We start from the raw sequence: 14,200 nt of genomic DNA on the forward strand, positions 1-14,200 counted from the left end.
AATTTAGGTGGAAACTTGAGAAATTTCAAGGAAACTGAGGACTTTTCAGTACAAGTTTCGACAGGTGTTAGAGAGTATTTTGGGGTGGGCTCCTGTATTTAAGTTAATTAGAGTATAAAAAATACATTTGTTGTATTTTGCTAAAAAAATCAATGTACATATGTCATTCAATGTACATAACATCAATGTAGAGTTGTTAAAATAGTACAATATAAACTTAGCTACTTAAGCACATAACATTCAATATATAATTTCTAACTTCAAAATAGTTGACAATAAAAGGAAAATACAACTTAGTGTTAAGGGAGTGCCAAGAGTGGATTCATCCTATGAGCTGAGTAGTACTATGCATTTAACATCCTCTCCTCCAACTAACGAACATAGACATCCCATGACATTTTATGTAACACCCCACCTAGCCGGATCCGGCCATACTCGAATACCCGTGGGGGTGATACACCGCAAGACCTAGGTTCAGTGACAATTCCATACAACACATGATATAACATAATTAAAAGGACAATAATAAATCAAGTTCTAATAATAAGTAATCAAATCTGGATTATCAAAAGGTTACTATCATCCATTATCTAAAGTTAATCAAAATGGACATTAGAGTTTGAAGCAATCATAGATTGTCATAGAGGAATTTAAACTAAACTGATTCCCTAATGGAATCCAACCTCATAAGAATAGTCTTTGCACGGGCATGAAGCTCCATGCAAATCTACATCCTCTTCAGTCACTCCTTCAAGGAAGCCTGCCAACAACGAATCCTCCACTTGGAAGGAGTCTTCATAACTTGCAGAATATTCTAATAGAAACAAACATATAAAAAGGAATGAGTTTAACAGAACTCAGTGAGGTCAACTCAACATCTTACCATACATTTGTCCACAAGATTCCATATCATATCATGCATTCGTACACAAGATCCCACACCACACACATAGCTTGAGTATCGATAATGTAATTAATGATAGTGATATGATATTTGAATGATTATGATATTATGCTCCTAACTCTATCATGAGGTCTCTATAGTAGACACGCATTAAGTTTGTACACCAATCTCCTTTGGGCGGTCTCAGTCACTCTCCCTCAACAAGAGACGTCTATTGGGTTCTCCGCGATTGTTGGGTAAAGTCTTGCCAAGCCATGGTTGGGTAAAGGTCACCACTCTCTCACATCACCATTTGGTATGAGATTGGAGCGTGTCAAGGATAATCCTAGCCCAGTGCAAAGTCATATGGTCTCGTACTACATATGGTTCGGATATCTCCCCTCATGCCTAGTGCCCTTTTGGTTCAATACCTTTCCACCTATGAATGGAATCCTCAACGGGAGGCATCTGTTGGATCCCATTCCTTAACCAAGTGGTCATCCACATATAATTGACAGGATGCTCTCCATGTCCTCTCATGGATCATTTCACCGGTCTTGAGCGCCCATGAGCCCTTATCTATTATATGCAACCCTACCTCTCTATGATGATAGTGGGCCTGTTTGATGCTCATGACCCAGCCACTAACATCACGGGTTAACTGGTTTCAATACCCTTGCCGGAAGGGTAGTAGTACTCGTGAGGTTACCTATCCAAACACTTCTAGACACTTAGCATTCATGTACTTAAGTCTAGATGCATACTCATGTAAGTTCACTAGGGTAATGGGCGAACCTACAACCCTAGTTTGAAACATAAAATAAAAAGAGTAATTTAATTTAACATCATCCATATATCTTTATATCAATAATTTAGAATTTGAAAATAAAAGAAAACACTCAATCCATTCAATCTCATCCATCTCATACATTCTCATATTGTTTTCAAAGAATATTGAAAATAGAAGCAAAGATACTTGCTTAGCTTTCATTCGTGCAAAGTCCCACACATAATCACAAGGTAATAAATATTAAAGCAAGGCAATATATCAATAATAAAATTTAATTACATAATTAAACATGCAAGGTAAGGTTGAGTATCTTCCTCATCTTTTTAGTTAGCATAAGCTCTCCAAAGTTCCACAAAGTCACACTTACGAGTTGGTGATTATAATCAAAATAAACCTAATCATGTAAGAAGATCATTAGACATAAATTAGAAGTCAATTGGGTTTTAATAAAGTTCCCAAAATCACCCAACAAAAGCCTAATCTGCCAACTAGTTTCGAACCCACCTTTCTCAACCTAGTTTCGGCAAGAATCAAATTTCACCATCGATTCGAAGTCGAATCAAAACGAAACTTTGGGAATGTCTAATTGGCAGCAATAGGGTCCTAAGTATACCTTCAATTTGATCTAATTCCATCTCAATCAAAAAGCCCCAATTTTGGGCTCTCGCGAGTGCTCTCGGCTGGGTCTGAGAGCCAAAATGCAAAATTGTTTGCAACGACTGGCACAAATCACTTACAAACCAAAGGGAAACATAAATGAAACTATTTGCAAGCATTCAAAACACCTATCATGTTACAACTACTCAAATCCAACATTTATAGCGAAGAACTACTCCTAAAACAAAGCCCAAAGAAGAGGGTTTGATGATTCTTACATTTCCTAACGTTTCCGCAATGATCCGGGTGCCGGCACGGGTCCGAACGATTAGGAACCTTTCACTCCCTTGGTTTCTCCTTCTCCTTGAGCCTCAGCCTTGAACTAGCAACATAAAATGCGAGTATGAGTGAAAGAAAGCTTCAAAATAAGGTTTTAAAGGGTAAAACCCGATTCTATCCCGAACTGGGTTGGGGGCGGTCGACCGGTCCTGTTTGAGGGGCCAAATGAAATCCAAATTGGGAGATCTTTGGCTTTTTGGAAAGGTCTTTCGACGCTCTTCGTTTTGATACCTTATCCGCATCAATCGGATTCTCCATCACCGATCTATGGCCGTTCCAAGATCAACCTTTTTTTCACCATCATGATTAATCTTCTCTCTTCAATTAAACTTTAGGAGAGTTAATGAGTCATCACAAGGATCATTTGCCATCAACTCTTCGGGCTCCACTTGAATGGCCCACATTTGCCGTCAACTCGAGGCCCGGTTTTCTCGATTTTGAAGCCACGAGTTAAAGGGGTAGAAATCCGGGGGATTTCATATTTTATGCCTATGGTTGTCAAGTTAATCGATAATTGTAACTTTATGAGTCTGGTCATCAATATGCTTAAGATAACCAACTTTAGGGAATACACACTTTGGATAGGGAAGTCCTGATGGGGGGGGGGTATTTGTCATGGTATTTGGGGAAACATGAAATAAACAAAAAAATTGAAAATTTGGGAAAGCTACAAAATTGACAGGAAAAAGTCCCAAGTTTCCACAAAATTTCCCAGGTTTCCACGAAATTTCCCAAGTTTCCACGAAATTTCCTAAGTTTCTACGAAATTTCTCAAGTTTCCCACAAAATTTCCCAAGTTCCCCACAAAATTTGGGAATTTTTTCCCCTTATGAACCAGCTGGTCCAACTGGGTTGAACCAAGTTTCGACAAGTTTCAACAGGTTTCGAGGTTTCGACAAGTTTCGACGAAATTTCGACAGTTTCGATCGAAACTGGAGGCTTTTTTTTCGGTCCTCATGAGTTTTGTTTCGCATTTTCCAAAATGGGAAATTTCGGTGGAAATTTTGCAAGTTTCGATGGAATTTTGTTCTATGCTGAGAAGGCTTGGTCGATTGCCTTGGTCACCCCAAGCAACTAGGCTAAGCGACCAAAGGGTACAGTGACAACAAGTTGCCTTGTTTTGACCCTGTTTCATCTTCGATCCTTTAAGGTTTGTTCCAAATATTCAATCCTTGTATGATCAGGATTTCTTTAGCAACTTTGAACCTATCCTTTGATCTATTCTTTGAAGATTTCAAATCGAACATAAGGTAAGGACATTCACTTACAAATAGAATGATTTACTTTTTATTTTGATAGCATGATCTTTCTTATTGTTTTAAAGACATGTTCATGATAATTATGTGAAATCCCATCTAACCCTAATCTGGAAATCCATATAGTAGGTCCAAAAAACCCTGACTGATTTTGGAAGATGATGTAGCTTAAATGATGACGAACTCGGAAGATGGATCATGAGTGCAGTGATGACACAATTGGAAGGTCCTACAGAACCAGATAAGGCTCTAAGTTGGAAAAGACCCAGGAGGAGTTTAGGGCTTTCGCAAACAAAAAATCTGTTTTTGACCATTCAGCATTGCTTGGTCGATTGCCTTGGTCTCCTCAAGCAATCAAGCCCAAGCAATCAAATGTGCCTTCGGGACAACTTTGGGTATTTTTAGAAGTTTAGGTTTCTGGAGCCATATATATTCAAACTTCAATTTAATTAGAGCCATTTTGCATCTAAGCCTCTAGAGAACGTGAGACGAACCCTAGAGCCCTCTCTTCAAGGCCAAGAAAGATTCCCAAGCATCCGTAGGAGTTTCTCCGTCAAATCTCTCTTCAAGGTTAGTATATGCTTCTCTCTCTCTGGGTCTCTCTCTGGGTCTCTCTCTCTCTCTCTCTCTCTCTCTCTCTCTCTCTCTCTCTCTCTCTCTCTCTCTTTCTGTCCTTACCCATTATTGAGATTGTGAGAAAGGTCTTATGCTACTGTAATGACCTAATCTCTGATTCTCAATGACTTAGAGTGAATCCCCATTCACTCTATCCTTTCCGTGGACAACACGATGTGATTTCGGTATTAAATCTAGTATAATCTTTATGATCTCAATTCTACTTGAGTTGTTTGATTTCTAATCTATGTTAGATCTACTCTTAGGTTGTTTTTGACGATACTGTTTCTTATTTCTAGAATGAATCCCCATACTTCTAGTCTACCCGTGAAATCTCAGGACTAATCTGCGGATTAAGCCTATTACGTGATTTAATAGATTTCTATTCCAATGATCATGTTATATGCTTAGATCATGCTAGATAGTCTTCTAATACTATTTTATAATTTTTCTATTAATTTTGGAGTGATTGAAACTCAATCGAGGAGTTTTCGATCAAATTTGGAGTTTGCTATCCATACACAACAAGCTTGGTCGCTTGCCTTGGTCGCCCCAAGTGACCAAGCCAAGCGACCAAAGAGGTGTCCTGATAGAAACTTTTCCCAAGTTTTGTCTTCGTTTCATCTCCGATCATTAGGGTTTCTCAATATTTGTTTGTTTAAGCTTTCTTTGGTGATTTTGGACTTACACTCTGATCTCTTTCTTCAAAGTTAGGAATCGAACATAAGGTGAGTACCTTCACTCACAATTGACATGATTGCATTCCTTATATTGTAGAACTTGTATGCATGTGATAGCTACTGTCTTAGAACCTTTTCTATATTGTTATACTTTTGTAAATTTCAAAATATGTTTTATGATGTTAACTTGCATATTTGTATGATTATGATTGGAAGGAATGGACAATGTTATGATATACTTAATCATAACTTGCATACTATGTTATAATATACGAAATCATATTGTGATGTGATTGCCTAGGTTGTGGTTGTGGAATGGAGAATGCCCTTTTGGAGTTTTTGTCATTTAACCCCAGTGGAGGTGGTATGGGATGAATTCCTATGGTGCCTTTTGTCACATCCACCCAGCCGGTACCCCATCTGGCATACCCGAGAATGTGATCCACAGTCCAAGGATGAAGAATCGAGGGACCATGCCTCCCACATACACGATAACATAATCATGAACAATAATAATCAAGGTAAAAGCAACTAATACTAAATATCATGAATAAGATAAGATTCAACAAATTAGAGTGCAGAAAAGCAGATAATATCAAGGTATAAATTTGATCATAAAGGTGAGAGAATGTATGATAATCACCCTCTCAAAGTAGCGGAAATGAAGTATGATTAAGTTAATTACAATCCCAAGTATAAAAAGATAATCCAAAACAAGTTAATTACACGTCCAATGGTTCCATAAATAGACCAAGGAAATGGGGCACTAAGCTAGGGTTTCTTCTATCCTAATGATGGTCTCTTCAATGGTGTGGATGAAGAAAGCCCAGCTCTGCCGCTCCCGCACTATCGTGGGGCTAACCCTGGTGAGAATATTAATCCTCCTCGGCACCAACACTCTGATCTTCACCAAAGATACCACCCGGAGGGTAGTATGCGGGATCAAAGTCCGTCTCAAAGGGGGTGCCATCATAATCTTCGGTACTTGTTGGATAATCTAAAAACATTTGTACAAAAGGAATGAGTTTGAAGAACTTAGCAAGGTAGTTATTCCACAATTAAAATCATACATATACAAAACATAACATAATGCAATATGATATGAAACATATGATGCAAATATGATTCTAACTCTATGAATGCTAGTCTCTATGGTAGACATGTTTTAAGTCATAGCACCATACTTCTTTGGGTGGTTAGTCACTCCCCCTCAATCATACAAGATATCTTGGGTCTGCTAGGGAAGTTAGGTAAAGTCATCTAAAAAACCATGGTTGGGGATTTAGTCACCACTCTCTCACATCACCGTTTGGTATAAGTATTGGCGCATGTCACAGTAAAGCCTAGCCCAATGCAAGTCATCTACTCAATCGTATCAAGTCAGATCCAGATACGTCCACTCTTCGCCCCCGACAATCCTTTCCTGTATCCTTCATACTAGAGTCAGCGTAATCCCAGATTACGGACTCATCAACCCTATTGGTCATCCACAAATAGTAAACGGGAAGCTCTCACGTCCTCTCACGGATTGGTTACCGGTCTTGAGCACCCGTGAGCCCAAGTCTAACTATTTGCAACCCTACCAATAAATGGCCCCTTTCGGGTATCCGTAGCATGGTTTATGTCCCCTACCGGATTGGTTACCGGCCTAGAGCGCCCATCAAACCATACACTACCACGGGTCGTTCGGTCTCAATGCCCTTCCAATTCGGGTTTAACACGACAAGGACAATCCTAGCCACCCAACTAGACAATCCTATGTATGTCATCTAATAACCCGTGAAAGTGTCGATAGGCACCTTCGGAGAACATCCCATACTATTCCCTCCGATGCCCAAAGACAGAAGTGTCAATAGGACACTCCCCAATCCCAAGTTATACGTAGGCAATCACATATTCAAGTTCATCATTTCTCATGCATCCAATACATCTTCATAATAAAAGTTAAATCATGATATTGAAATGAATCAACATAGACATAAGTAATCAATAATAATTTAACATGACAAGAGTATAAGAATTCCGATGCTACTGTCCTAACACATGTATAATAGTCTTATGATAATTAAAAGTAATCAAGAGATTCTATTCTTTAAGTAAGAACACAATTCATAAGTTGATGGCCTATATGTTTATGGAGATAACCATCCTTACCTTAGGTTGAGTTGATGATGAATTGAGAATACCATGAAATGGTCCAAAAGAGTTGTTAAAACCCTAAACAAACATCAATAATAAGTTAGAGAAGAAATCGGGAAGATAGGATGTGAAATGGGTCTAAACTGGCTAAAGTTGCTGTCAACAACAACTTTGGTCGATGGTCTTTGGCCGATGGCATCAACCAAAGAGGGTCGACAAAAATTCTCTTCGGGACAAAATAGTGGATTTTGGGGGTTTTCATCCGAAATTGGTTTTTCGGGGTTCGGATCAATCTGAAACTTGGAGGAATGCTTAAGAACAGTATGAGGACACTATAAATCAAGAAAATAACATAATCCAATGGTCTAAATAGAAAGCCCCAATTTGAGCTATCAAGTTCAAGAGACAAGCATCAAGGCATGAATTGGGATTTATTGCATTGACCTAGAAATAGCAAGCAATAGCTAGGGGAACTTATAGAAATTTGATTGGAGTCATATGATAGTGATAAACATGAACATAGCATACCATACAACTCAATTTTGTACAAAATAGCATGATGTTAAGAGGAAAATCAGGGAATAAATATGCTAGGCTTGAGATGGGGGCATAGCATCAATAGATGGCTAAGGATACTGGAAAGGATAGCCTGGGGCGAGGAATGGACGTATCTGGATCTGAGTTGATATAACCAAGTAGATGATTGGCATTTGGCTAGGCTTTACCTTGACATGCGCCAATACTTAGGCCAAATGGTGATGTGAGAGAGAGGTGACCTAAACCCCAGCCATGAAATGTCCAAGAGGGATGCAAGACCCAACTACCACCGGAAGAGCCCAAGATGCTTGGATGGTTGAGGGAGAGTGAATGACCTTCCTAAAGAAGTATGGTGCTATGACTTAAAGCATGTCTTCCTATAGAGACCAGCATACATAGAGTTAGACTCATACATGCATTGTCTATCTCATGCTATGTTTTTGTTATCATGTTATTTATGTTATTATGGAATAACTTGCCTTGCTGAGTTCTCTTGAACTCACTCCTTTCGTGAAAATATCTTTTGTTAAATTATCCTACAGGTATAGATGACTATGATGGCCAATACGAGGAAGCGCAAGCTGAAGAAGCATACTACACGCAAGGTGTTGGCAGTTATGAAGATCTCGGTGATGATCCCTCGTGTGATCACGCTACGTACCATGATTAGCTCTACCATGGAGTGGGAGCGTCCGAGCTTAATTTCTAAAGTTTATGTTTATGAAGACGTTCTTTATAAAGTAAAATAGACTCTAGCTTAGTTTCATTACTTCTTTCTTTCTTTTCTTTTGGAACCGGTTGTAATCTTCTTTTGACTTTCGCGCTACATTCCGCTGCATTTGTGGAATGAGATTCCGCCTCACTCTACATTTTGATTATATATATATTGTTATCATTTCAACACTCTGATGTTATTTCGTTATTTTGCTTTGATCTATTAATTAATATTGTTAACCTTGATTTAGTCTTGTTCTTGATTATATTATTGTGAATATGGGAGGTTAGTTTCCTCGATAATGATCTTCGGGCTTTGGATCACACACTCGAGTGTGCCATGTAGGGTACCGGCTGGGTGGATGTGACTACTACATCAAAGGCACCCTACTAGAAAGATCCAGAATACATCACCAAGGGGGATTGAACTCAACTCGGGCTTGCCATGTATAGAGAAAACTTTTCATTTTATCTATGACTTGGGGATGCCAATAGAGAGCGAAGCTTTACGAACACGAAACAATCAAATCAAGAATTCTAGCCTTGGAGCAAAAAGCATAAAGTTGATTGAGGATATTCCAAGCATGAGAGGAGGTTTTGGCCTAAACAACATGTGGCAATGTTGAATTAGACAAAGAAGAAATCAATTATCCTAATATAGACTAATCTTGGTGATCCCATTGTGCAAATGAAATTGAAGAAGAGGAGGATGCATCAACTTAAAGAATAGAATCAGAGGATGGTTGTGGGAAAGAATATTTAGCATACCCGATCAAATCATAACCTTTAAGAAACAGGAGAAACTGCACTTTCCTCAATGGGAGAAACTATGCTTTCCACACAAGGAAATTCATTGCATTCAACTAATTGGTAGTCCACTTCCAAAGTTCGAAGACACCCAAGAAGACGGAGGTGGAGGAGCCCGTACAAAGGGCGGAATGAAGGAAGCCAAAGAGGCATAAAAGCCACTAACCTAGAAAGAGAAAAAAGGGCACAAGCTCACACAGGCCCGAACAACAATTGATACCATGTAGTGATTCTAATATCCAATTTGAATGTAATGTGAAGTACAAGAGTATTTATACATTAAGAAAAACAAGAACCAATTTGAACCCCCACACAAGCCCGAAACAACAATTGATACCATGTAGTGATTCTAAATCCAATATGAATGTAATGTGAATTACAAGAGTATTTATACATTGAAAAATAAAAGAATCAATTACAACCCCCAACCCCCCCCCCCCACACAAAGAAAAAACAAGGAGAAAGAGGAAGAGAAACACAAGAACTAATGCTAAACACAACTTTCTACCAAAAAAACAGAAAACATTAAAGACAATTGGTATCCTTAACCGTCTGATGGGTGATAGCCGGCAGATCTACAACCAAATCATTTTCCATGTTCCGAAAATTAAAATAGTTAAAATCCTTTGACAATATTTATGGTTTCGATGGTAGAGATTCTCCAGCAAGAAAGGTTGCAAAGAGAGCCAGAGACTCGCTAGGTTTGAAATTGGGCACCGCATGTCCAGCTCCTCTAAATGTTGCGAATGTGAGTCCCTTGTACTCTTGGAACCACCCGATCACCTGGATTCATAACAGCCCACATAACTACTAGTCTTCTTTTCAAATTATCTACGGGAGAAAGGAGACTCATTCCGTTAGTAAGATGAATATGTCTAGATTACCTGCTTCTGTTGATACCAGTATCTCCATGTTGTAGTGATAGGTAGTTTTAAAGCACTCAAGCTATATCTTGTGGACAAAACAGGAACTCTTCCATCCGTGTCTCCACTAAACAAAAAGAAAGAAATATGAACTCATGAGCCATAAGGTCCAAAAGAAAAGCTACTACACCTATAATATCAAGGGTTCTGCTGGTTTGTAGATCTCCTTCTTCATAGTTCCCTACCTGTAGACCCATATCCCGAGACTGCTGCGATTAGTTTCTTGTATATAGGTATGGTGGAAGGTATTGACTCCGACCATTCGGAAAATATTGTCATACTACATCCAAAGTAAAACCACAAAGTGTTAGAAAGGCATCTTTAATGTATGAGTACTAGAATATTCGACTAGTATAGTTAATGATATGTTAAAGAATTTGTTTTAACACATCCAATCAAGCAGTCTAGCTCAGCTCACTTGACGCTTTTTTGTCACACATATTGTGTGGGCCCATGTGAACTTTAATCCTGAAAGAGAAGCGTTCCCCTAGTGGAGATATGATCCAGACTCCTATTTAAGAGCTAGATACTGCTAGTGAACCAACAAGAGTCGTACTTCGACCCATGCCAACTAATCCATATTGCATGAGGAGTTTTATATGTACTAGACAACCTCAGCCAGAGTTGCATCAAACATGAATTTCTAACCCTAATCCATCTGTGAGAAAGCTAGTGCACACACTCAAATACAATTCGAAGTTCAAATGCTAAGAATTCTAACAATCCCAAACTCTCTCAGATATGTACAAATAAAGGTGTACAAAAAGGTTTGCTTAGTTGGTAACACGTGGCACCTCTTAGTGAAGAACTCATGGCCAATTCTTTGTATGTTATATGTAATAGTCCTCCCCCCCTAATATAAAGCTACCAATTCCCAAAGAAAAGAAATGTACCGCAGCCTCTACTCTATCCATGGATTTAGGTTGAACAGTTCTACCGAACAACCGTAAACTCTCCTCTCTTCTTGCATGAAAAGCCAATAATTTTAAGCTAAGATTATGGAGAAAGAGAGGCATACTTGCAGATGCTCCAGTTCTTGAGCTGAAAACCATCACTGACATGGAGGGCCTTCTGGACTTCGGGTCTGTTGTAGAAAGTCTTTGCATAATTGTCAAGGCAGGGGTCATAACCACCCATGATTCTTGGCAACTGGGAAAATTTTTGTTGCCAGATTAGAGAAGAAACAATTTTTTACAAGAACTAGCAAGGAAAAGAAAATGAGCTGACCATCTTAGACTTGCGGTTGAACAAAACTTGCATTGATCCATTATCTGAGCTAGCTGAGTTGTTGGTGCTACAGAGAGAGGTATAAAGGCTATACATATCAATCCCTTTATATTGATTAAGAAACTCACTCACAGCGTCGCTGCAAGTATCGTTATCCCATGTATGATCTGAGGAAAAATTGCAGTTTTCCTTGATAACTTTGTAAGTTTCATCTGATATCACAGCATGGCTCCATCCATAATCCACCATACCTCTCCAATCATCATCATTCGTTGTCTCAGGATTACCCAACTATAATTTTCACAGAAAATCTCAACTAGTAAGACTTTATAGCACATACTATGAGGGATTTTTATATTATCTAGTAGTGATCATTACCAAGAAACCCTTCAGGTTTATACGTAGAGAAGGATCCTTGTTCATATCATATACAAGTTCAGCCAGCTCTGGAACGTATCTTCCTGTTCATCAGGTACATGTAAGTCATGATAGAAACATAAAAATGATAATAGCCTGAAGGGTTACGAAGCAGCTGGCTATGTTTATGTACCTGCATAGCTCTCCCCTGCAATGTAAAAACTATGGTTTCTATACATCGGGAATTTGTTGAACCATCTGTGCAAGAAGGTATACGTATCCTTTGCTAAACAAGTAAAGACCAATTAGAAGATCAATTATTCTCTATCTGTAAAGATCTCAAGATAGAACTAGGTAGGCATCAAAGTAACTCACCTGTAAAGGTATCACCAAGAATACCATAATCAGTGCTTGTATTCGAGTATGAAAAGCCAACACCAACTGGAGATTCCAAGAATAACATGTTGGCTTCTGGAACAACAGGAACACAAGGAGCAATTCAGTTAATGCCGTTTTAAGTGTATACAGGTATACAGAGAAGTTAATGATTTCAAAACCTTTATTCCATGAGTATGGGTTGAATTTCAGCCCTTTTCCATCTTTATCAACAAGGAAAGGACCAATCTCTTCTGTAGCTCCGTATCCTACGGAAGAGCACCCTGGACCTGAGACATGATTTTTACCTTGTCAGAGAACATAGAGTGTAGAATGTTGGAATATTGTAAAGAAAGCTAAAACAATATGACAATGTAAAGGAGAATCAGGAAAACTTCAACCTGCGACGAAAGAAGGCTATGGATCGAAAAATGAGGTTATCACGATATTTCCTCCATTAGCTTTCAAAATCATAAGGAATTTGAAAACTACTAATTAAGGAGAGATACGTCTTGTTACCTCCATTAAGCCACAGCACCAATGGTTTTACTTCAGGGTTACTTGAGGCTTCATAGAACCAGTAGAAGAGAGCTCTCTGATTGGTTTCATTTACTGTAACATAACCTGCATAATGGTTGAACTCCACCTTAGGTTGGCCTGGCAATTCAGTTACAAGATCCTTGCCTGCCTCTACGCCCACCTTCTTGGCATGAGACAAGGGTACATGCCCAGCAGCCTCGCCAGGAATTACAGAAATTAGACTGAGTAGAGCCCAACATAGAATACCCATCACCTTTAGTGCAAAAGACATAGGAACACTAAAATTTTAAACCCTCAAAACCTCATATAACAGAGAAACAATACAAGGAGAAAAAAAAAAAAAAAAAAGATATATATATATGGAGATATATATATATATATATATATATATATATATATATAAAAAAAAAAAGAGCTGTGGTTGCGTATGTAAGGCGGACCTGGTGCCAAGCTGTACGAGGCAAACGATAATTTGTTGGGAAGGGATCAGCGGAGCCTCCACTTTTGATGTGGTTGTTGAATTCAGTTTGGAGAATAATACTCACAAAATTGATCCCATAAAAGTTTTTAATATTTTACATCTTTGAGACTCAAATCTTGCACGGATTATAATGGATACCAACTTTTGTGAAGGTGGATGAAGCTTCACCCCCAAAGGAATCCTTCAGGAATTCGGATCCTCTCTGTCCAAGCCTCTCATTCGTCCGGTACATCCGTCCGTTGGATGGGCAACTCATTTTTAAAGTACCACATTCAGGTTCCATGCATATAGGCTCCTTTGGTACCAAATTAAGATTTTGATTTGAATCTTATCAAATCTCATTCAACAGCTAAATGCATCTAGTACCACTTATGGGAGGCTAGCCAACATGATAAAAGAAAGAAAATTCAATTAGTAATTGAAATTAAATTCACCTTGAACAGCGAAGAGTATCTATCACCACTATGGAGGACAGCTTCAAATATTAATTATATTCACCTCTAACATCTAAGAGTATCTATCACAAATATAGTGGCTAGCTTAAGATGTTAATTTGAATTTAAATTCACCACCATCATCTAAAGAGTATCAACTACTAGTATGAAAGGCTATAAAACATGATTATATGATAAGATCCTCTTGGGACAAAAGAAGCAAAGGAAATTAATCAATGAGCTATTAATAGAATCCAAAGAAACGAGTGATTATATCAATAAATTTCTATCCAAGTCATTTCTTTTGTAAAGCAAGGACTCAATCTCAGTTCAAGTTAATTTTTTAAGCTAGCCTTCAACAGTTGTAGTAGATACTTTTAGCTGTTGGAGGTGAATTTGAATCCAAATAATATTTGAATTAGTTGTTTCATTTTATCATGTTAGCTAGCCTCCATAGTTGTAGGAGACACAATTAGTTGTTGAAGGAGTTCTTGTAAGATTCAAGT

The 14,200-nt window shown here is 38.4% G+C and overlaps 1 protein-coding gene across 1 annotated transcript; it reads right to left on the reverse strand.

Annotated features, from left to right (window-relative positions):
- Positions 1–9,993: 9,993 nt before the first annotated feature.
- Positions 9,994–13,050, reverse strand: LOC149028857 (serine carboxypeptidase-like 31). Its single transcript, XM_089149326.1, is given in 11 exon segments — positions 9,994–10,140; positions 10,242–10,347; positions 10,466–10,487; positions 10,490–10,560; positions 11,299–11,429; positions 11,508–11,798; positions 11,886–11,968; positions 12,058–12,150; positions 12,240–12,335; positions 12,422–12,529; positions 12,759–13,050. Coding segments are annotated over 11 exon segments (1,440 nt in total).
- Between the last annotated feature and the right edge of the window lie 1,150 nt (positions 13,051–14,200).

Source organism: Hakea prostrata, chromosome 1, assembly GCF_041222555.1.
Source record: "Hakea prostrata isolate BN-2017 chromosome 1, UWA_Hpros_2, whole genome shotgun sequence".
Classification (NCBI taxonomy): Eukaryota; Viridiplantae; Streptophyta; class Magnoliopsida; order Proteales; family Proteaceae; genus Hakea; species Hakea prostrata.